General features: G+C 46.2%; 1 protein-coding gene across 2 annotated transcripts in view; it reads right to left on the bottom strand.

Moving 5' to 3' along the window:
• Window positions 1–1707: 1707 nt before the first annotated feature.
• sik2b (salt-inducible kinase 2b) overlaps window positions 1708–22817 on the bottom strand; it is a 63315-nt gene continuing 42205 nt past the window's right edge. Inside the window, exons 6-15 of one of the 2 annotated variants that reach the window (XM_038961626.1) lie at window positions 22408–22531; window positions 15856–16070; window positions 14317–14469; window positions 13089–13259; window positions 9612–9843; window positions 8260–8559; window positions 7088–7254; window positions 5002–5112; window positions 4667–4761; window positions 1708–4574 (exon numbers count right to left, since the gene is read on the bottom strand). In XM_038961626.1, coding sequence (XP_038817554.1) covers window positions 4010–4574; window positions 4667–4761; window positions 5002–5112; window positions 7088–7254; window positions 8260–8559; window positions 9612–9843; window positions 13089–13259; window positions 14317–14469; window positions 15856–16070; window positions 22408–22531 — 2133 coding nt within the window. In that variant the 3' untranslated portion in view covers window positions 1708–4009. The remainder of the gene's footprint in view (window positions 4575–4666; window positions 4762–5001; window positions 5113–7087; window positions 7255–8259; window positions 8560–9611; window positions 9844–13088; window positions 13260–14316; window positions 14470–15855; window positions 16071–22407; window positions 22532–22817) is intronic. The other variant, XM_038961627.1, reaches the window with a different exon arrangement.

Genomic DNA, 22817 nt, shown 5'->3' with positions numbered 1-22817 from the left:
CATAGGATGACAATGCCCCCATTCACAGGGCACGTGTGGTCACCGAATGGTTTGATGAGCATATGCCACGGCTGTCTCAGTCATCAGATCTCAACCCAACCGAACACTTATTGGAAATCCTGGAGCGGCGCCTGAGACAGCATTTTCAACCATCAGCAACAAAACACCAAATGATGGAATTCCTCGTGGAAAAATTGTCACATCCCTCCAATAGAGTTTCAGACACTTGTAGCATCTATGCCAAGACGCATTTTAGCTGTTCTGGCTTGTGATGGCCCAACGCCCTATTAAGACACTATGTTGGTGTTTCCTTTATTTTGGCAGTTACCTGAAGTTGTAACTAGTCTGAATGGGATTACAGGCCTGATTGGATTAACTGTATTCCTGCTCTAGTTTTATGGAAAATCTGTACTGGGGTCAAAGAGACAGCTAGGCCAAAAGCCAAGTGATCTCATCATCCACTTATGTGGAGGTCCTCACAACCGGTAACTTTTCAACTGCACTCTAGTCATGGCTCAGCAGGCTCACTCTACTGTTCTGGTATGTATAGGCTACAGTAGAGTTGAGTGGTGCAATAGGAGGGAAATGCAGCAATGGGGGGGGGGGGGGGGGGGGGGGGGGGGCAGTGCACTAATGGGAGGACATGGCATCTCTGGGTTCACTCAGTTCAGCTGCCGGGATGCATAATTTTCTGATCCATATCCAGATAACAAATAGCAAGGGCATCAGCCGAGTAAGGGGAGCAATGCTTGAACTAATCGAATAATTACCTCTGAAGCTTGTTTGTGTTGACAACAATCCAGTTAGCAACTGAGACAAACACCTATGGGAACGGGAACTGGTTGGTCTAGTTATAAGTCGAACTCCTGTCGGGGATTCTAGACAAGAGAACCAAGAGGGATGTAGACTACAGTCATGTAGAAACCTTTGGGAAAAGTGGAACATTTCACCCAGTCCAAGTATCTATTCACACCCATCCCTGGGCCACGTTCATAAAGCATCTCCGAGGAATAGTGCTGATCCAGGATCAGTTTGGCCTTTTAGATCATATAAATGTTATAAAATCAACAAGGGGACCTGATCCTAGATCAGCAGCTTTATGAATATAGGCCCTGATTTACTCCACACCTAGCGACGACAAATGTACCGTGCTTGTGAGGGCGGACATTTCACTCCATAAGTTTAGACCATTAACTCTGGTCCAATTATGTCATTAATTACTCTCATAACTGAGTCAACGGTGTTAAAAAGAACCCTTAACATATGTATCAACACCGTAATGACGCCACATACCCATCGGTAAGAGTGTTTTTACAAAACCCATGCCACATTACCGATCAATTTGGACGTTGAACCGAGTTTGGGTAATAAAGTGCTAATAATAACAACGGAGACCTTGGATATTTTAGCTGAAACAATTTCAGGCTCATGTACTGTGTGACTCAACTGTTTATTATAAAAGGGCTACGTGTGATTCACCCATCCAGTTCATTACTTTACGCCTACACAGGTTATACTGGTACAATAGAAGATCCGCTGATGTCCCTATTTGGGCTGTTGTAATGGAATCTCAAATAGTGAGCTGTGTTTTGATGAATGACAGTGCCTATAATTCAACCATGGACATAAATATATTCATCATTGAATTCAACACAAGAGTCAGATTATTTGGAAAAAAAGTAGATCAAGAAATACTCACACACATTGTTCGATAAACCTTTTTTAATCTCAACAGCAAGTTAGCTTATGTGTGGTCAACATCAATGAAGGTAAATATAAAATTGGATTTTCTAAAGACAGGCGTTTGTCAGCAGGAAGTGAAATTATGATACTGAAACACATCCACTCCTAATCTTCATTATTTTCTTTACATCTTCAACTATTACTCAGAAATATTGCTATAATACTTTTTAAATGGCATATACTGATGGACCAAAAAAGCACTGTCAAGAAGCTAAAACAAAGAAGTTCCTAACTCCACATGGTGTGGTTGGACAGGGAAACTTCTGAGGGGACTTTGGTTTCGTACCTTTGTAAAACCTGGGTCTACTTATTTCCGGAAAGGATACCCCAAAATAAAAACATAACGGAATTAAAACCAGAAATAAATGCTAAAATATTCAAATTTGAAACAAAACAAGTAAAAAAGGCACACTGAACACTATTCACACTCAACACAATATTTGTTGCATCTTGAGAGCACTCAAGTCTCTAAACCCCTAATTTTTACAAAGCACAATGAACAACCAATAGTGTTATTCTCTGGTCTTTCTCTGAAAGAACCAAATGTTTTGTGTCCATTTATTGGGATAACAGAGAGTGAATGGTTCCCTCGTCTCCATGGGAAGCAGCAGACTAGGCTAAACACCATTCTGACTACCATCACCACCTCGCTCTCACTATATTTCCTTTTTACCTCGTAAAAGTGCTCCAGTAATCCAGCTTCCACAGACAATCCTGTAGTCTAGTCTATGGTAGTGTCCCAAATGGCCCACAAAAGTAGTGTACTATGTAGGGAATAGGCTGCCATTTGAGAAGCAGACGTTTGCCTCTGACCTCGACCACTTCTGTTTTTCATCCTATTTAATGAAAAGTAGAGGTCTATGTCTTCATCAGAGATCTGTATGCTTCAAGTAGATTCAAAAGTGAAGTGTTCATTCTAAGCTTGCTGTGAGAGAGCCATTGTGAAACGTGACACAATTAATCCAGTGTCGTGTGACTAACGTTCTGTTCTTACATTTGTCTTTTTCTTCATCTTATTATTATTATTATTATATATTTTTTTACAGCAACCTTAAGTTAGAGAAACACATTCCTTCAGAAACCCAGTAGGTATTTGGGTCTATTCCACCACAGAATCATGATTAGACCTTTTCTACATCAACACTGTTAGGCCCACATCAGCTGCATATCACAGAAGGTATAAAGAACACAATCTGGAGATAGAACCCTCAGCTAACACTAGTGCAGCAACCCGATTTGATTGGACTTAACTTATTCCTTTTAGCGCCTAGTGAAGGGCATCACAAACTGATTTGTGTAGTCCGTTGGAAATAACTACCCAATTTATAAGGAACATCAACATAAATCGTGTTTCTCTTCATTAAATATAGATTGGAGTACTGTTTTTGTGTTTTTTTCCTTCCCTTTTATCTGCTTCGATGGGATTGGTGTTGGGATTATCTCACGATTACGTCGTCGCTGTCTACGCGGTGATGAGCTGTCACTGTGGATATGTTGGCTGTGAGTCATCATACTGGAATTCTCCCGAAAAACGTCACATTAAAGTACGAAGTCGCCCGTGCGGCTCCCTAGTCCCAGATGGATATATTGCTTCAATATTGCCACGATAAAATATTGACGAACACTGCACTTATCAAGCGCGCATTAACTCATTACTTTGTCTCTTGTTCGTTTTTTTGTTTTACTATGTCAAACACGCAATGTGTTTTTGAGAGTTCTTGTCCTATTTCAATACAAAATAGCATGGTTGTCGTTTGGATTTTGCTTTCGGTAAGCCAAGTTCCGTTGTGCACATCTTCCAAAAACTACCAAACGACCAAACTGTGCTAAGTCTTTTTGCACCGTCCAGCTCTTCTTGACGAGGCTGCTGCGGCAGCAGTCAGCTTTGAGGCAATTGTGTTCCTGTGGAGCGATATCACTTCACACGTGACACCCCCCATCATGGCAACATCCATCCATCCACATATACCCAGCCAGCCAGCCATGCTGGCACACCCTTATCGCCCAGGCAGCCACCAGGCCTGGGTCCTAGCATAGGGCTGATGGGAACAGAGGAGTGGGAAGAAGGGAGATGGGGATGATTTTGGTAGAAAGGTTCTGAGGTTGGTTCACCACAACAACAAAAATAGTATTCATTGATACAAAAAAAAAAAACACTTTCCCATGTACCTTGACCCCCATCTCCACTTCATCATATCTACGACATAACGCTGTGTAGGTTTTCAACTGTCGGTAATACTGCTTTCTCCCCACAGTTCCACCGGCTTCAGTTCACCAGTACGAAGCCGTGCTGTGAGTCTACAGTCTCCATCATCTCGCTGTCCAGAAAGGAGTCCTGGAGTTCGGCGGGGAGTGCCAGCCCCTCGTACCCGGCCACAGGGACCTCTCCTGGGCCAGGCGGGTGCGGCTGCCCGGGGTCCAGGGGGAACTCGTATTGTTCTGGATAAAGTGCCTCTTGGGGGGAGTGAAACTGTCCCTGCTGGTCACACAGCTGGTAGCTGTAGCCCAGGGCCTCGGGGGGGTGATTCTGCAGCTGGCCGGCTAGGCCGGGGGGCATGAGTACTGGGCTGAGGTGGGAGTGAGGGTAGTGGTGGGCCAGGTAGGTGTCGTAGACCAGGTTGGCGCTGGGCTCCATGAGTGGGCTGAGGGCCTGGGTGTAGGGAGGGGAGGCCTGGGAGCTGCCCTGCTGCTGGCGGGACCCAGCCATGGCCCCCTGCTGCTGTGGAGGGGCCCCTGGGTCCCCTGGATAGGAACCCTCCACTATCTGCATCTGGTTGAAGTAGGTTTGGAGGTGAGTCTGCTTCTGGAGGTACATCCTCTTCTGGTGCAACCTGAAGATAAAGCGATATAGGTTATAGAGACAACCAGGAAAACAAGATGACGGTGGGATCTGTATGATAAGTGTGAATAGATAATAATGTACCTATGCTCCTGCAGCTGTTGCTCTAGACTCCGAGGATTCTCCTTACAGAAGAGCTGGCAGCTAGCAGGACTCACATTAGCCATGACACTAGCTTTCTGTAAGGGAGCGAGAGGGAAATATGAGGGATTCAATAACTATATCTCACCAGTCTCAAAATGTGCCATCCATAATCACCGATAGGTATAAAATGACATTGAAATTGAGAAAATCGTACAGTAATGCAGACAAACTAACAACATTTTGTTAGTCATTGTTTTATTGTAATTGATTACTCCTTTAATAAATATTTAGATACATACAGTATAAGACAGATTGAGTGGTGCATTAGTTAGTACCTGTAGTCTGTGTGTGAGATATTGTGTCTCGAGACTCTGTCTTCGGGACAGTAGAGGTTGGGCGCCACCCTGGTATAAAGCCAAGTTATCCTCGTGCTTGGATGCCTCTCCCTGAAATGCATAATACACACAGAAGAGTTCAGAGGAGGTTACACTCACAATCTCACTGGGTTACAGACAAAAAGCAGATCAAATTGTTGCCGACCAAATTTACCTGGAGAAAAAAAACAATCCCGTTGTAAAATAATGCTTTTTATTCAGTCAATGGAAATACATTTGACCGTCATGCTTATCGGTCTTTAGGGTAATTTGCTAAATTTAGGGGAATTAAATTGGGAGTGTGCATTTTCGTTAGCCGTAATTTATCACACGAGCACAGCATACTATTTTGAGCAGAATATCACTTGTCAGACAGCACTAGACCTGCTGCTGCGGTTCCTCAAGCACGTTGCTGCTGGAGTGAAACATGCTTTTATAAGCCCAGTCATTGCACAATAATTCTATATGCAATCGCATGTTAAAAACAGTTTTGATCGCCATGATTAAAAAGAGCTACTATTTTTATTTCTCAACTGGTAATTGAAGCGCGCCTTCCAATTCGCCATTCAAGTGCATAGGCAACGGTAGGCAGGCTCTCAGTACATCACCCACCACTTTGCAATGTGAGCTGGAGGCAGTATGCATTTTGAAAACATATACTTCATTGTTTGAAACCTGAATGTTTTACGTCATATGAGGCATGTCTTACTTTGCTTCAAAGTAGCCTAGGCAAAATCTGACCATTGAAACCAGCATTTCTCACTGCTCTAGTTGTTTTCATATTCATTTTATTTCGTTCTCCAGAGGCCAAAGGCCTCCTTGTCATATTAGCCATACATCCTAGTTGCTGCATCTTTAGATTCCCCCTCATTCTAAGTTTCTAACTGAGATTTTCATCACCGTCACATATGCACTGTTTAGAATGGTGTTTCACCACAGGAGTTGCATGTTCTGTCAAGATGAATTATCATAAGATAAACGTGATTTCTGTCATTCTGAGCACCGCTGGTGAACGCCCGAACGGGTTACGCACCCAATGCATATGGGTCCGGTACATTTTCTCAAATGGCCGGTAAATTCAAATCTTCCCGGTCACGTTGTTCGGAAACCCTGGCGCGGACGCGAAAACACACTCACACAGCTCCACTGAGTATTGAAGTCATTGCCACTCTTGTATACAGGGCCAGTGTGTTGCTGTTGTTGTTTTATTGTTGTTGCTGACTGTGTACAGTGATTGTGTGGTAAGCAACTATAGGGACCTTGTGGACAGACAGGCATGCTGCCAATAAGCCCTTTCGACCACCAGGGCTTTGTCCCAAATAGTACCTATTCCCAATCCATAATTAGTGTACTATTTTCGCCCAGAGCCCTGGTCAAAAGCAGAGCACTAAATAAGGGCTAGGGTGCCATTTGAGTCGCAGACTAACCTAACCCTCTGTGTATGTACCACCACAACCAACCAACCACACAGGCCTTATGTTGACCCGCAGCAACCACAGGACGCACTGTTCTAGGGAAAGGGAGATGGATGCACTGATTCACAGATGGATCGTTGTCTCTCTGTCTTCGCGGCCATTGAATTGACTCCTTGTTGTTGCCCGTTTACAAGCGGCAGCCGGTACATTCTACTTCCCAGATTTGGCGATTCAGTTCAGTCAGTCACACAGTTACTTCTAAGATAACTCGATTGCCTCGCTCTCTCATAGGCACGACACTTTCCCTCTAACCTCACTCTCCCCTCTTTCACACACTCTTTCTCTCTCTCCCTATTTTTCTGTCCCTGAGCGAGTGAAGGCCCAGTGGGCACCAGTCATCGCTATGGGCAGCAGTATTACCTCAACAATGGCTGTATTCACTCTGTGCAGCTCCAGGGGCTGACTGACAGTCAACAAGGAGACAATTGGCTGCCTCTTCGTCCGGACGGATCATTATATAACCAGCCTCGTCTGTGATTCACCGGCTGGCTGGCTAACTAATCACTGGTGAGGTCAGGAGTGGTGCTGCTGGGTGGGGTCTCACTCTCGGTCACTGTGGAGCCAGTACTGACCTGCAGCTTGGGGTCCAGCAGGTTCTGCAGGTTTGCATGGGGCCCCAGGGTCCTCGTGGAGGATGGGTCCTCCCCAGAGCCCATCTGCTCATACATCTGTTTGTTCAGCTCCAGGATGCCTTTGGTCCGCGCCAGGTTCTGGAGATGCTGCCGGAACGCAACCAGACCTAACAACATAGAGTTGGGAGTCAGGGGAGTATAGCATCCAAACTATTTGTTATAACCCGGTTCCCTTGCATCTCCGACTGAAATGACACCACTTCTAGCCAACCTTCACCGCCTGCAGGGAGAGAGTATGTACGTCATGAGTGTGTGTGGGTGGTAACATTGTGTGTGTGATGGTGATTGTAATAAAAATCCATCTCCGGCTCCTAGAAGGCTGGGTGACTGTTCATGATGGCGTGAACCGTGGGACCTGACTCATCCTAATAATAAGGCTATATAAAGATTTGAGAAGCTTCTCCACATCTCCTCCTTGCAGCGGCACGCAGAACCCAGCCGCTTCAAACAGCCACTAGAAAGAAGTGGGGCTCTGGTGACTCGTAGCTCCTGCTGTGTGTGTGCGCAGACTGAAGAGGCAGCTGGGTACACACACACACCTCCTGTATATACATTTTAAGCGCTATTAATTAAGTTCCTTTACCGGGTGCTTTTGCTGCTGCTACGGGATTAAACATTAAAACAGAGCTATGTGGGCCAAACCTTCAAAGCGCAGTCTGATTCACAAAATGAATCATCAGAGAAAGACAGAGTGGGTGGGTGAAAGAGAAGAAAATAAAGAGAATGAGAGCCAATTTCAGCTTGAAAATGTGTGCGTGCAGGGGTGTGAATGAGCTGCGATTCACAGGGGTGTCGTGTCGTCTGCGCAATGATTAGAGACCGAGACCTTGATGATGGCGTCTCTCAGGGTCCTAATGTTCAGGGGTTGAGGGAGGAGAAGATGCGCAGGTGGAGACCTGAAGTCAATTGGATTTTTCATTTAGCAAACGACACCCTATTCCCTGGTGTATATAGTGCTCTACTTTGGAGCAAAGTCACACCGGGTGTCTTATGAGACGGAGGCTGACGACAGAGAGAAAGATGGAGAAATGTAGAGGGAAAGACGGAGTGAAAGAAACAGGAAGACGGAGAAGGAGATGAGTAAAGCTCGAGAGACAACCAGTGGATCTCACCTTGTGTGAGGGAGGTGTCGGAAGCGCGGCGGCCCTCCCTGAAGCTGATGGGCGAGCGGTTGTGGGCCTCCCTCCTTTGGGAGCTCAGGCTCTGCATGGTGGGGTTGGGGGGCCGCTGGCTCATGAAGGGGCCCTGGGTCATGTGGGGCCCCGAACTGTGGGTGTTGGCCAGGACCACCTCACTGAGAGAGGGGGCGTCCTCCAGCAGACCCAGGTCACTGTGCAAGGAGCCCATGTCGTAGCCCATGTCAGAGTCCACGCTGCCCAGGGACGGGTTGTGGCCCATGGTGAACAGTTTACCTGTTGGTTCACAGCAATACAGGAAAGCAAGGGTTCATTGACAGTACTACTGGTGTATTGGATATTGCTCTAATTAGGGTCACAGGTTTTTCCAGGTAGGCCTTGCACAATTATCATATAAACGTGTAACCGACACTATGGACAATAACCGTGAACAAAAAAAACTTTGTTGTTGTCATAATCGTTTAAGAGGGGATTCAACTTTTACATTTAAGTAGATATAGTTTACCCAATAGGATTTACATTTTTTTTTTTTTTTATATTTTTTTTACATGAAGTGGGTAAAGTTAGCAATCATTTTACGAGCAGAACGACATGGTTGGGTGGAGACCCTTCATTTCCAAAAGCTCAAAGCTGTCAAAACCAATAGTTAGAGGGTGTCACTGAAGCTGTCTTGTATTCATTAGGTATGTGATAGCTACATTTTCAAATATGTATTAAGATGCATTACAAGCTAAAAAAAAACTATTATGAATATAACAGTGACCATTTGCATGACAATTAATCATTACCCCAAATTCCATAATCGTCACAGCCTGTTTCCCGGGTAAGGTAACTGGAAAGATTCCTGAGGGGTATGCTACAAAGCAAGACCAATGACTTAGCCAGTTAACTTCCCACAATATTCTGAAATAACAATTTATTTTTTAAGAAGATAAGCATGAAATGGGCATGGTCTAATTGCCTCAACCAAAAAACACTAAGTATAGCTTTCTTAAATTAACCAGAAAATCAACAGTTATTTAATTTTTTTTTTTTTTTAATAAAAGTTAGCTGGCTAACTCATTGATCCTGCTTTGTAGTGTACCCCTCTGGCCTCAGCTAGATACAATAAATAAAACCAGTTCATCCACTCATTCATTCATCCATCCATCCATCCACCTATGAATAAATGTGGTGCACTGGAAGCGCACATTTTCCCCATTCACAAACGCAATACTTCCTGGCTTAGCAGATCAACAACCCATCGTATGAACACAGCCCTACGTCCACTATCTAGCCAATGACCTATATGATTCTTTAATGTCCCAGAACCTTGGTTCAGTTCTGACCTTGGTTGATGACGGGGCCCAGCTGGTTAGTGACCTCGGACAGGGTGTGTCGGCGCTGGCCGAAGCGAGCCATCTGGAAGGCGGAGAAGAGGTGGGCGGGGTCGTCCTCGGCGTCGGGCTCCTCCGTCTCTATGCCCTCGTCGATGGACGTCTCCATCATGTTACTGGGTGAGGACGCGCTGGACTTGCGCAGCACTGTGGGGGGCAGGGGGTCCAGCATGCAGCCATTCACCTAAAGGCAAAGACAGGGAGAGGCACGGTGAGTTGTTTGCTGGAGCAATCCATTTATGAAATGTATTTCACAGGGACAGTGGACATTAATCATTAATTCCCTTTCCACATCAATGCTCAAGTGCCAGGTGTTCGCAAAAGAGCTAACTTTCATCTATAGCCCTTGGGAACTCGCTATAGAGTTCAAACTGGGTTACCAACACAGACTCTCAGCGCATTCTCTCTGGAGAGCTAACACGAGTTTCCAGCACCCAGGCAAGGTTACTCATCATGAGAGAGGGTCTCACCTAAACACCTCCATTACTCACCCATTTATCTTCATTCCTACGGGGCAGCATGAGACTCTATGGACGTGAATGGGACCTCCTTCTCTGTCTCACACACACACACCCTAAGCGGGAAATGGCTCCTCTATCGGTTAATTCATGACCAGGCAGCTTTCCCCTAATGTACACATCCAGAGGGTCCTCTCCACTTGTGTTATTGGAGTGGACAGCTCTGCACCTACAATACTGCAAGGCTTGGGGACTGGATGAGTAAACAAAATGTGTCTGCCATTTCTCTCCCCCCCCCCCGTTGGTCAGACATTAAGAGGGGAGAGGGGAGGAAGTCTGGTATGCATGCACAGGAAGTGTGCTTTGGCCGAAAGTGCAGCGAGAGACTCTTCCACAGACACAATCAGGCTCGCTCATCACACACACCTCTCGCTCACAGTCTCTCTCTCGCACACAAATCTCTCACGCACTCGCATGCACACACTCTGTCTGCCTCTCTGACACACCCCTCGCTGACACGGATCATCTGGATGAGTTGCCGGGGTAACCAGAACCCTGGGCTCCTCCAGTCAGGGCCGCTTTGTACAATTCCTGAACCCAGTCCCCTGAAGCGTGCTAGGCCAGGAATGCTGCCTGTTACTCAACACACTGGGGAGGGAGAGGGGCTGGCTGCACGAACCCAGGCCACACCAGCCTATTACTGCACTAGTGCCTAATGTGCATCCAAAAGGGGCGGCAGGGTAGCCTAGTGGTTAGAGCGTTGGACTAGTAACCGAAAGGTTGCAAGATCGAACCCCCGAGTTGACAAAGTAAAAATCTGTCATTCTGCCCCTGAACAAGGCAGTTAACACACTGCTCCTAGGCCGTCATTGAAAATAATAATTTGTTCTTAACTGACTTGCCTAGTTAAATAAAGGCGAGAAAAAAAAGGGCACACTATACCCTTTTTAGTGCACTAGTTTGACCAAAAGTAGTGCACTAAAATAGTTAACAGGGTGCCATTTGGGATTCATTCCTAGTCCCTACAGTGCCTAGAGCCAGCAGGGGCTCATCAAGAGTGAGGGAGGGCAGAGGGAACAGCCTCAACAGGCAGCATCCTGGTCATGTGTTCTGCTGGTGCTTCCTCCTGCTGCTGAGATCATGCTAGTTCCTTGTTTTTGAGGGGCCACGCCGTGTTCCCTCACCAAGATAACACTTGAGCGTTATTTTGATTTAATCTCTCGCAAGTCTGCTGGTTACACAGAATTTTTTTACGAGGGTTAATATATATTTTTCTAAGTATAGTTTGTCAGTTAAGACAAACATTTGTTGTAAAAGTGATAAATAATGGTCAAAATAAAACTAGTATAGGGTCTGTGCGTATAAGGCAGGGGAATGGTAGAAAGCAGGGGAATGGTAGATTGCTCAACGTAGAGTGCTGACGTCAGGAGTGAAGTCGAACGCTTAAAGCCTGGCCAGGCTGGAAGAAAAGGTCACAGTCTGGCACAGATAAAGACAGACACTTAGCAGAGGAGGAGAGTAAGGGAGAGTCTGGATCCAGACGTGCAGGGACAAGAGTACAGCAGATGTCACATGGTCCAACACTAAGTGTGCGTGTGCTCCTAGTGTGTGTGTGTGAGAGAGAGAGGGAGAGAGGTCTCTGATTGTGCCCGAGCTGTAGAGAACTGGCAGCTGTCATATCAGATGTGTGGCCCCAGCCAGTGACAGACAGACAGAGACAGACAGAGAGGGGACGGATGGGGCTGAGTGTAGCTGCTTACGTAAACTAGCGAGGGGCAGCTGGCCGTGCGGTTACTGTTAGACCCAGCCAGCCCAGTGCCTAAGCCTTAAGGGCTCTGGGGACCTGCTCACAGGGCAAGACACATCCCTCCATTCCCCCTCTGATAACCAGGCTGTGGCTAGGGCAGGGTGCACAGACAGAGTGTGTCCCAAATAGCACCCTGTTCCCTATATAGTGCACTACTTTTGACCATGGCCCATAGGGTTTCCCATAGGGACCTGATCAAATGTAGTGCACTATATAGGGAATAGAGTGCCATTTGGGATGCAGAAGAGAGAACGGGGGCCAGCCAAGTAGCATTAGCAGCAGGTCCAGGTCAAGAGGGGTCAGAATAGGACAGGGGATTTGAGCGAGGTTAACACACAGACACACTGTCACGGTCCCAGCTTATGTACTCTACTGTGGAGCCCCGACCTCAGCGAAATGTGAGTCAGAGCTCTTTCATAACATAACTGTGACGCAGTTACCGCCATCCATCACTCAGGCAGCATCCCATATGGTACCATATTCCCTTTATAGTGCACCACTTCTGACCAGGGCCCAGGCCAAAAGTAGTGCACGACTAAATAGGGAGTCGGGTGCCATTTAGGATGCAGACTCAGGTGGAACTAACTAAGAAGTTCCCACACGATGTATAAAAGGGGGTAAGAGGGGACTGGGGCTGGACTGTGTCAGTCCTCAGCTGATTTTGTGTTGTTCTATTGAGTGCCAAACTGGCAATGCTCTGTTCTCTCGCTGCCTGGCTGTGGGGAGTTGGGGACAGCCTTGAACAAAGAGCCCCCTGGGGAGGAAAGGAGGGAGAAAGGAGAAGGCAGCATGAGTGGGCTAAACTCAATTAAATACAGACAAGAGTCCCCTCTTGGATAACTCAACTGCAGTGGCCAGTCGGGGTTGGGGTGGCCTGGGGGGAGGCTCGGTCCTCTGTAGCGTCACCACTGTCCAGTTGCAATAAGTGTTCCACGGGGTCGTGTTCAGTTGGAGAAAACCTTTTGAAACGTTTTCAAACAGGGGAGGTTCCCCCTGAGTTTGTCCAATATCAATTTTTGTAATTTGTTTTGCTTAATTCCACTAACTCAACAGTGTTATCCAGCTGGAAAACTGGATAACACTCCACATAGTGGATGTCCAGGGTGCTTCGGTTCAGAATAGCTCGTAACCTTAGATTACATGTTGTTTGGCGTCGTGACTTACTTTAGGAGTGGCCACGTCCTCGACCATGAAGCTGTGCTCAGGCAGAAGAGGCGACTGCGGGAAGTTGAAGGCATCGGCCGAGGATTGGGGCAGGGCCGGGGAGCGTAGGAGACCCCGCACCCCCTGGGGCAAGAGACCCACCTGGGGGGAGCCACCGCTCGGCTCGCTCAGCTGTAGGGGAGATAGATGGAGGGGTACAGAGAGAGCGAGAGAGAATGAGGGTGAAAGGAACGGATAGAGAGCGAATCAAAGAAAGAGGGTGAAAGGAACGGATAGAGAGCGAATCAAAGAAAGAGGGTGAAAGGAATGGATAGAGAGCGAATCGAAAAAAGAGGGTGAAAGGAATGGATAGAGAGCGAATCAAAAAAAGAGGGTGAAAGGAATGGATAGAGAGCGAATCAAAAAAAGAGGGTGAAAGGAATGGATAGAGAGCGAATCAAAAAAAGAGGGTGAAAGGAATGGATAGAGAGCGAATCAAAGAAAGAGGGTGAAAGGAATGGATAGAGAGCGAATCAAAGAAAGAGGGTGAAAGGAATGGATAGAGAGCGAATCAAAAAAAGAGGGCGAAAGGAATGGATAGAGAGCGAATCAAAAAAAGAGGGCGAAAGGAATGGATAGAGAGCGAATCAAAGAAAGAGGGCGAAAGGAATGGATAGAGAGCGAATCAAAGCAAGAGGGCGAAAGGAATGGATAGAGAGCGAATCAAAGCAAGAGGGTGAAAGGAATGGATAGAGCGAATCAAAGCAAGAGGGTGAAAGGAATGGATAGAGCGAATCAAAGCAAGAGGGTGAAAGGAATGGATAGAGCGAATCAAAGAAAGAGGGTGAAAGGAATGGATAGAGCGAATCAAAGAAAGAGGGTGAAAGGAATGGATAGAGCGAATCAAAGAAAGAGGGTGAAAGGAATGGATAGAGAGCGAATCAAAGAAAGAGAGGAAGAGGGTGAAAGGAATGGATAGAGAGCGAATCAAAGAAAGAGGAAGAGGGTGAAAGGTAACAGAAAGAGAAAAAAAGGAAGTTGAATGGATAGAGGGGGAAAAAAGATGGCAGCGAAAGGAAGAGAAAAGACGCTTCATTAATTAATGAATGAATACATGTTCTTTGAAAAGCCAGGTGTGTGAATGGAAATGTCCTTGATCATTAGGACCGCAGACAACTATACTAATGCACCACACAGACAGATCTGCTTTGTGGCGCTGAAAAACGGCGACGAAGATAGCGGGGGTTACCTTGACGACAGTCTGCTCGGCGATGGTGCTGGGCCGGCGCTGGTGTACGTCAAGCCGCTGCTCCACAGGGAAACTGCAGCGGTGGGACTTGAGACGCTCCACCAGCAGGTAGTAGATAGCAGCAAAGTGGTTGTAACTCTTGTTCTGGAGCGACTGGACACAGGCAGGGGCAAACCATGTTAAAGCTGCAATATGTAACTTTTTGGGAGACCTGACCGACCAAATTCACATAGAAATCTGAGTTATAGATCTGTCACTCTCATTGAAAGCAAGTCTAAGAAGCAGTAGATTTGTTCTATGTGCACCACTTCTATGCCTCCTGTACTTAAGTTTAATTTTATGTCTTTTACTTTTTTCGGTAAAAAATATATTTCACAGCGTTTTAGATCAGTGGTTCCCAACCAGGGATACTTGGCCTATCCACAGGGGGTACTTGAGAAGACTCAGGAGATCATAGGCCTGCTGGTAAAATGCACGAGGGGGGGTACTTCAGGGGTACACTGGACAGAGCAAAATTCAGTTGGTGGTACAGTAACCAAAAAAGGTTGGGAACCACTGGTTTAGATGGTACAATGAGTCTCTACACGACATTTGCTTGTTTTGTCACAAACTGAAATAAGGCGAACAATTAGAATTTTAGCAATGAGGAAATGGCTGAGACATTTCTGCATAGTGCATCTTTAAAGGGATAGTTCAGTATTTTATAACTTGATGTTAGATTGTTCCGCACCCTGAACGTAATATATGGTTTGGTTTTCTTGAAACAGCCACTACATGTAGGGCAGCAGGTAGCCTAGCCGTTGGGCCAGTAAGCGAAAGGTCGCTAGTTCGAATCCCACTATCCCGGCATTGCAAGAGCCATGTTCTACCAGCTGAGCTAACATCAATACTCATAATAGGGTGCCATTAGAGATACAGCCAATATCCACTCTGGCACACTACTCTGAATCCATGCACAACACCAGTATTTCTACTTGCACATCATCATCTGCTCATCCATCACTCCAGTGTTAATTTGCTAAATTGTAATTACTTCGCTACTATGGCCTATTTATTGCCTTACCTCCTCACGCCACTTGCACACACTGTATATAGACTTTCCTTTTCTCTATTGTGTTATTGACTGTTTATTCCATGTGTAACTGTGTTGTTTGTGTCGCACTGCTTTGCTTTATCTTGGCCAGGTCGCACTTGTAAACGAGAACTTGTTCTCAACTAGTTTACCTGGTTAAATAAAGGTGAAATAAAATAAAAAATCAATAAAATAATTCTCTTTAGTATGCTAGTGGAGGGGCCGGTTCCAGACATAAGCGACTAAAAAAGGAACTCAGTCTGGGTCTCAAAACAGTGTTGTTTTGCCATGAGGTGGGTGCCGCCCAACCAAATCTTGCTTAGGGCCACCAAAAGGCTAAAGCCGGCTCTGCTAGCGTAGATATTTCCTGCGTTCAAAATGGCACCCCTATTCCCTTTACAGTGCACTGCTTTTGACCAGGGCCCTATATAAGAAACAAGGCGCCATCTCTCTCGGTCAACTTTCACCTCGATTGTCTTGTGTTGGTCGATGCCCAGGCTGTGCATGAGCCGCAGAACCTGCTCGCTGTACTCGCCCACGCCCAGGTCGCTCTCCTGCTGGTACAGCATGGGCCTCTGCACCGGCACGTCCAGTGCCATCCACTTGTGCTCCTTGATCTGGGCTACCGACAGACGCTTGGACGGGTCCAGCACCAGCATCCTCCGGATCAGGTGCTCGCAGTCTGGGAGAGGGAGGACAAGAGAGGGGGAAGGGGAGAGAAAGAAGAATAAAGACAGAGACAGAGAAAGGGGAAAAAAATGTATGTACAATCCCTGGTACAAAGAACCATTACAGAGCCCTCACTTGAGACATTGTCTGATGACAGAGAGGAGAGTGTTCTCTTGTCACGTCTGACTTTACACATTTGCCCCTGACACATCAGACCATACACAACAACACGCAGCCCGGGACAGTGATACTGAGTGTACTGTGTGTACCATGTACCGAGAATAGAGAGGGAAGAAAACCCCCATTTGAGTGAAGCGAGAGCTCCCGCTGAAACGTTACATTGAGGAAACAAAGCGGTTCTATTGAAGCAGGGCAGGCCACAGGGAAGGAGTGAAGGAGCACCTCCACTACTCACGCTAAGAAAAACAAATGATCTCAGGCAGGAATGCACAGTGGGCTCGTCCCCTCTTTCTCTAGCCCCCCCTGTTGTCCTCTTTCTATCCCCCTCTCATTCTTACTCTCTCTGCCTTCTTAACGCCATCCCTCTCCATCTCTCCTTCTCTTTCTCCCTCATCTCTCAGAGGAGGATGGAGAGGACTCTTAACCTTCAGTTAGCGGCTAAATGAGCTTGACGTCACTAACCGCAGGGTCTTAATAGGATTACCGCCCACTGGGCTGAGGCTGTGCGTGTGTTTGCATCTGTGTGTTTCTGTGCGCGCACCCAGTCTGCGTCTCGCCTCTTCTCACCTCTTCAGCCTGAGCTACCTACTCATCCTCATCCTTCGATCTATGGTCTTATTTATGATGACTGCTCTGCTGCCAAATGAACACTTCTCTGGGAGAGAAAGCCAGCAAGAGTGAGGGATGAGCGAGAGAGAGAGTGAGAGAGAGAAACTATGTAATCCACATTGACACTTCTTTTCTCTTTTGTACATTATGACACTACCATGGAAATATTCAGGGCCGGGACGGTTAACACTTCCTTTCTTTTGTCCCCCCCTGCTTTCTTTATCTCGGATTTCTGTTACACCCAATAGCCCAGGGCAACTTCAATACTGACTTCAAAGAATGTACAGTACTGGAGGTAAAACAAAGCAGTGTACTAACAGTACAGCGCTGCCTGATTTGTTATAGAGAGCCTCTGTACCGTACAGTATGTGTGTGTAGCAGAGAGTGAGAACATGTAGGGAGGAAATGGAGGAGGAAACGGCACTCTGTTTTTCTCGTCTGAAGCAAAAGGAGGGAACAGGACCGGAGCGGGCCGGGGGGGCTGCATGCAGGCAGGCGAGGGAGCTTAAGTAACACTCCTACATTCTCAATAAGGACTAAATAGTTCCCTGAACAAAGCCTGTTGACCCCCACAACAATAATATTAAGGGGTTAGAACGCCAGGGCTTAAAAACAAAGGTGTCATTGTACGCTAATGATTCATGTTCTTTTAAATCCACAATTTGGATCCCTCCACAGCATCTAGATACTTTTTCTAACCTCTCTGGATTAAAATCAAATTATGATTGGTGTATTTTATTACGTACACAAAAAAATTCTACTTTTACATTACCGTGTAGTTTACCAATAAAATGGTCTGACGGGGATGTGGCCATATTCGGTATACATATCCCGAAAGAAAGAAATGATCTCACTCCAATACATTTTTATAGAAAGTTAGCAAAAATAGATAAGATCTTGCTACCATGGAAAGGAAAATACCTGTCTATTTGTGGGGAAAAAATCACCCTGATTAACTCTAGTCATATCCCAGTTTACCTACAAACAATAGTACGCAAGTATAAACACCATTGGACCACGCAGCCATCATTACCGTTCTGTCTCCTAGAGATGAACGTCCTTTGGTGCAAAAAGTGCAAATCAATCCCGGAACAACAGCAATGGACCTTGTGAAGATGCTGGAGGAAGCAGGTACAAAAGTACCTATATCCACAGTAAAACAAGTCCAATATCAACATAACCTGAAAGGCCGCTCAGCAAGGAAGAAGCCACTGCTCCAAAACCGCCATAAAAAATCCAGACTATAGTTTGCAACTGCACATGGGGACAAAGATGGTACTTTTTGGAGAAATGTCCTCCAAAAAATTCTAGTAAAAATTCCCTGTCTTAGGTCAGTTAGGATCACCACTTTTGCCACAACTTTGGAAGTATGCTTGGGGTCATTGTCCATTTGGAAGACCCATTTGCGACCAAGCTTTAACTTCCTGACTGATGTCTTGAGATGCTGCTTCAATATATCCACATCATTTTCCTTCCTCATGATATCATCTAGTTTGAAGTGCACCAGACAGTCAATAATACAGTAGAAAAAGTGTACATAGTGTGTGCAAATGAGGTAAGATAAGGGAGGGAAGGCAATAAATAGGCCATGGTGGCAAAGTAATTACAATATAGCAATTAAACACTGGAGTGATAGATGTGCATAAGATGAATGTGCAAGTAGAGACACTGGGGTGCAAAGGGGCAAGATAAATAAATACAGTATGGGGATGAGGTAGCTGGATGGGCTATTTACAGATGTGCAGTGATCTGTGAGCTGCTCTGACAGCTGGTGCTTAAAGTTAGTGAGGGAGATATGAGTCTCCAGCTTCAGTGATTGGTGGCCAAAGGAGGAATTTGCTTTGGGGGTGACCAGTGAAATATACCTGCTGGAGCGCGTGCTACGGGTGGGTGCTGCTATGGTGACCAGTATGCTGAGATAAGGTGGTGCTTTACCTAGCAAAGACTTGTAGATGATCTGGAGCCAGTGGGTTTGAGGACGAGTATGAAGCGAGGGCCAGCCAACGAGAGCGTACAGGTCGCAGTGGTGGGTAGTATATGGGGCTTTGGTGACAAAACGGATGGCACTGTGATAGACTGCATACAGTTTGTTGAGTAGAGTGTTGGAGACTATTTTGTAAATGACATCGCCGAAATCGAGGATCAGTAGGATGGTCAGTTTTACAAGGGTATGTTTGGCAGCATGAGTGAAGGATGCTTTGTTGCGAAATAGGACGGAAGGAGAGTTCTGGCATTGATGCTCGTCTGGAGGTTAGTTAACAGTGTCCAAAGAAGGGCCAGAAGTATACAGAATGGTGTCGTCTGCGTAGAGGTGGATCAGAGAATCACCAGCAGCAAAGCATCCCCACAACATGATGCTGCCCCGCCGAGCTTCACGGTTGGGATGGTGTTCTCCGGCTTGCAAGCCTCCCCCTTTTTCCTCCAAACATAACGATGGTCATTATGGCCAAACAGTTCTATTTCTGTTTCAGACAAGGACATTTCTCCATAAAGTACGATCTTTGTCCCCATGTACAGTTGCAAAACATAGTCTGGCTTTTTTATGGCGGTTTTGGAGCAGTGGCTTCTTCCTTGCTGTGCGGCCTTTCAGGTTATGTCGATATAGGACTCGTTTTACTGTGGATATAGATACTTTTGTACCCGTTTCCTCCAGCATCTTCACAAGGTCCTTTGCTGTTGTTCTAGGATTGATTTGCACTTTTCGCACCAAAGTACGTTCATCTCTAGGAGACAGAACGCGTCTCCTTCCTGAGCGGTATGACAGCAGCGTGGTCCCACGGTGTTCATACTTACGTACTATTGTTTGTACAGATGAACGTGGTACCTTCAGGCATTTCGAAATTGCTCCCAAGGATGAACCAGACTTGTGGAGGTCTACAATTGTTTTCTGAGGCTGATTTCTTTTGATTTTCCCATGATGTCAAGCAAAAAGGCACCGAGTTTGAAGGTAGGCCTTGAAATACATTCACAAGTACACCTCCAATTGACTCAAATTATGTCAATTAGCGTATCAGAAGCTTCTAAAGCCATGACATAATTTTCTGGAATTTCCCAAGCTGTTTAAAGGCACAGTCAACTTAGTGTACGTAAACTTCTGACCCACCGGAATTGTGATATAGTGAATTATAAGTGAAATAATCTGTCTGTAAACAATTGTTGGGAAAATGATTTGTGTCATGCACAAAGTAGATGTCCTAACCGACTTGCCAAAACTATAGTTTGTTAACAAGACATTTGTGGAGTGGTTGAAAAACAAGTTAATGACTCCAACCTAAGTGTATGTAAACTTCCGACTTCAACTGTATATATTTACAAAAATAATATATGGGGGATTGGAAATGATGCAGACAATTACATTGATGGAAGCTACAACCTATCTGCAATAATAAAGCTGATCTACCCTCTAAAAAAAATACACTGCTCAAAAAAATGAAGGGAACACTTAAACAACACAATGTAACTCCAAGTCAATCACACTTCTGTGAAATCAAACTTCTGTGAAATCAAACTGTCCACTTAGGAAGCAACACTGATTGACAATAAATGTCACATGCTGTTGTGCAAATGGAATAGACAACAGGTGGAAATTATAGGCAATTAGCAAGACACCCCCAATAAAGGAGTGGTTCTGCAGGTGGTGACCACAGACCACTTCTCAGTTCCTGGCTGATGTTTTGGTCACTTTTGAATGCTGGCGGTGCTTTCACTCTAGTGGTAGCATGAGACGGAGTCTACAACCCACACAGGTGGCTCAGGTAGTGCAGCTCATCCAGGATGGCACATCAATGCGAGCTGTGGCAAGAAGGTTTGCTGTGTCTGTCAGCGTAGTGTCCAGAGCATGGAGGCGCTACCAGGAGACAGGCCAGTACATCAGGAGACGTGGAGGAGGCCGTAGGAGGGCAACAACCCAGTAGCAGGACCGCTACCTCCGCCTTTGTGCAAGGAGGAGCAGGTGGAGCACTGCCAGAGCCCTGCAAAATGACCTCCAGCAGGCCACAAATGTGCATGTGTCTGCTCAAACGGTCAGAAACAGACTCCATGAGGGTGGTATGAGGGCCCAACGTCCACAGGTGGGGGTTGTGCTTACAGCCCAACACCGTGCAGGACGTTTGGCATTTGCCAGAGAACACCAAGATTGGCAAATTCGCCACTGGCGCCCTGTGCTCTTCACAGATGAAAGCAGGTTCACACTGAGCACATGAGCACATGTGACAGACGTGACAGAGTCTGGAGACGCCGTGGAGAACGTTCTGCTGCCTGCAACATCCTCCAGCATGACCGGTTTGGCGGTGGGTCAGTCATGGTGTGGGGTGGCATTTCTTTGGGGGGCCGCACAGCCCTCCATGTGCTCGCCAGAGGTAGCCTGACTGCCATTAGGTACCGAGATGAGATCCTCAGACCCCTTGTGAGACCATATGCTGGTGCGGTTGGCCCTGGGTTCCTCCTAATGCAAGACAATGCTAGACCTCATGTGGCTGGAGTGTGTCAGCAGTTCCTGCAAGAGGAAGGCATTGATGCTATGGACTGGCCCGCCCGTTCCCCAGACCTGAATCCAATTGAGCACATCATGTCTCGCTCCATCCACCAACGCCACGTTGCACCACAGACTGTCCAGGAGTTGGCGGATGCTTTAGTCCAGGTCTGGGAGGAGATCCCTCAGGAGACCATCCGCCACCTCAGCAGGAGCATGCCCAGGCGTTGTAGGGAGGTCATACAGGCACGTGGAGGCCACACACACTACTGAGCCTCATTTTGACTTGTTTTAAGGACATTACATCAAAGTTGGATCAGCCTGTAGTGTGGTTTTCCACTTTAATTTTGAGTGTGACTCCAAATCCAGACCTCCATGGGTTGATCAATTTGATTTCCATTGATCATTTTTGTGTGATTTTGTTGTCAGCACATTCAACTATGTAAAGAAAAAAGTATTTAATAAGAATATTTCATTCATTCAGATCTAGGATGTGTTATTTTAGTGTTCCCTTTATTTTTTTGAGCAGTGTATATATATAATAATACAAATATATATATATATATACATACATACACATATCTATATATATCGTATCGTGATGTCCCTGGCAATTCCCTGCCCTAGTAGTAGATGGGTTCCTTTTTGAACAGGTATTTATGCAATGCAGTTGAGCCTCATGTCAAAAGCGGTCAATGTTTTCCTTGCATGCTAGACCCCTGTGCAGTGGTGAGACAACAGAGTGGATTCTGAAGAGCTCCAAGCAGCCAGTTAAAGGGGTAATCTGGGATTGGTATATACATTTTTGGGGACTATTAAATTAACTGTCGCCATTGATTCGAGGAGATAAACATTTCTACAGCCCCATCCCTCAGCAGTTTACCAAAACAAGCGGTGGAGTGACCCTTTTGTTGTTTTTCATATCCCGTATTGCCCCTTTAAATGTCCTCTACTGGTATTCACCAGCGAACAAAAACCTTTCCAACAACAACACAGACTGCTGTTTGGCTTCGGATGGTGTTTTTCCATAGGAGCAATGGTGTTACTTCAGGCTTTTTTGGGTTGTAAGAACTATGTTATTGAGTCTCACCTTCTGTCATGAAGTAGGGGATGCGGAAGCGACCCTCCAAGACGCGCTGTCGGAGCACGGGCAGGGTGGGGCCATCGAAGGGCAGGGCGCCACACACCAGCACGTACAGCACCACCCCCATACTCTACATTGAGACACCCAACCACGCAGGCACGCACGCAGACAGACAGACAGACACACACTAGGTCAGGGGCTGCAGTGGGAAAAATCTTTACACTCACATAACTAGACCAATCATGTACAAAGGCACCTAGATGTATGCGAGGGCGAGTTCAATATGCCGTAAAACAGGGAGGGCTATAAAAAAAAAAGAGGTTGGGAAATCTTATGCTCGCAAATGATGTTTTCAGGGCACCTTTGAAAAAGAGAGTAGGTAGGGACATCATTTGGTTTATGGTAAGACGTAATTA

Source organism: Salvelinus namaycush, chromosome 23, assembly GCF_016432855.1.
Source record: "Salvelinus namaycush isolate Seneca chromosome 23, SaNama_1.0, whole genome shotgun sequence".
Taxonomy (NCBI): domain Eukaryota; kingdom Metazoa; phylum Chordata; class Actinopteri; order Salmoniformes; family Salmonidae; genus Salvelinus; species Salvelinus namaycush.
This window is presented reverse-complemented; position numbering and strand designations above follow the sequence as displayed.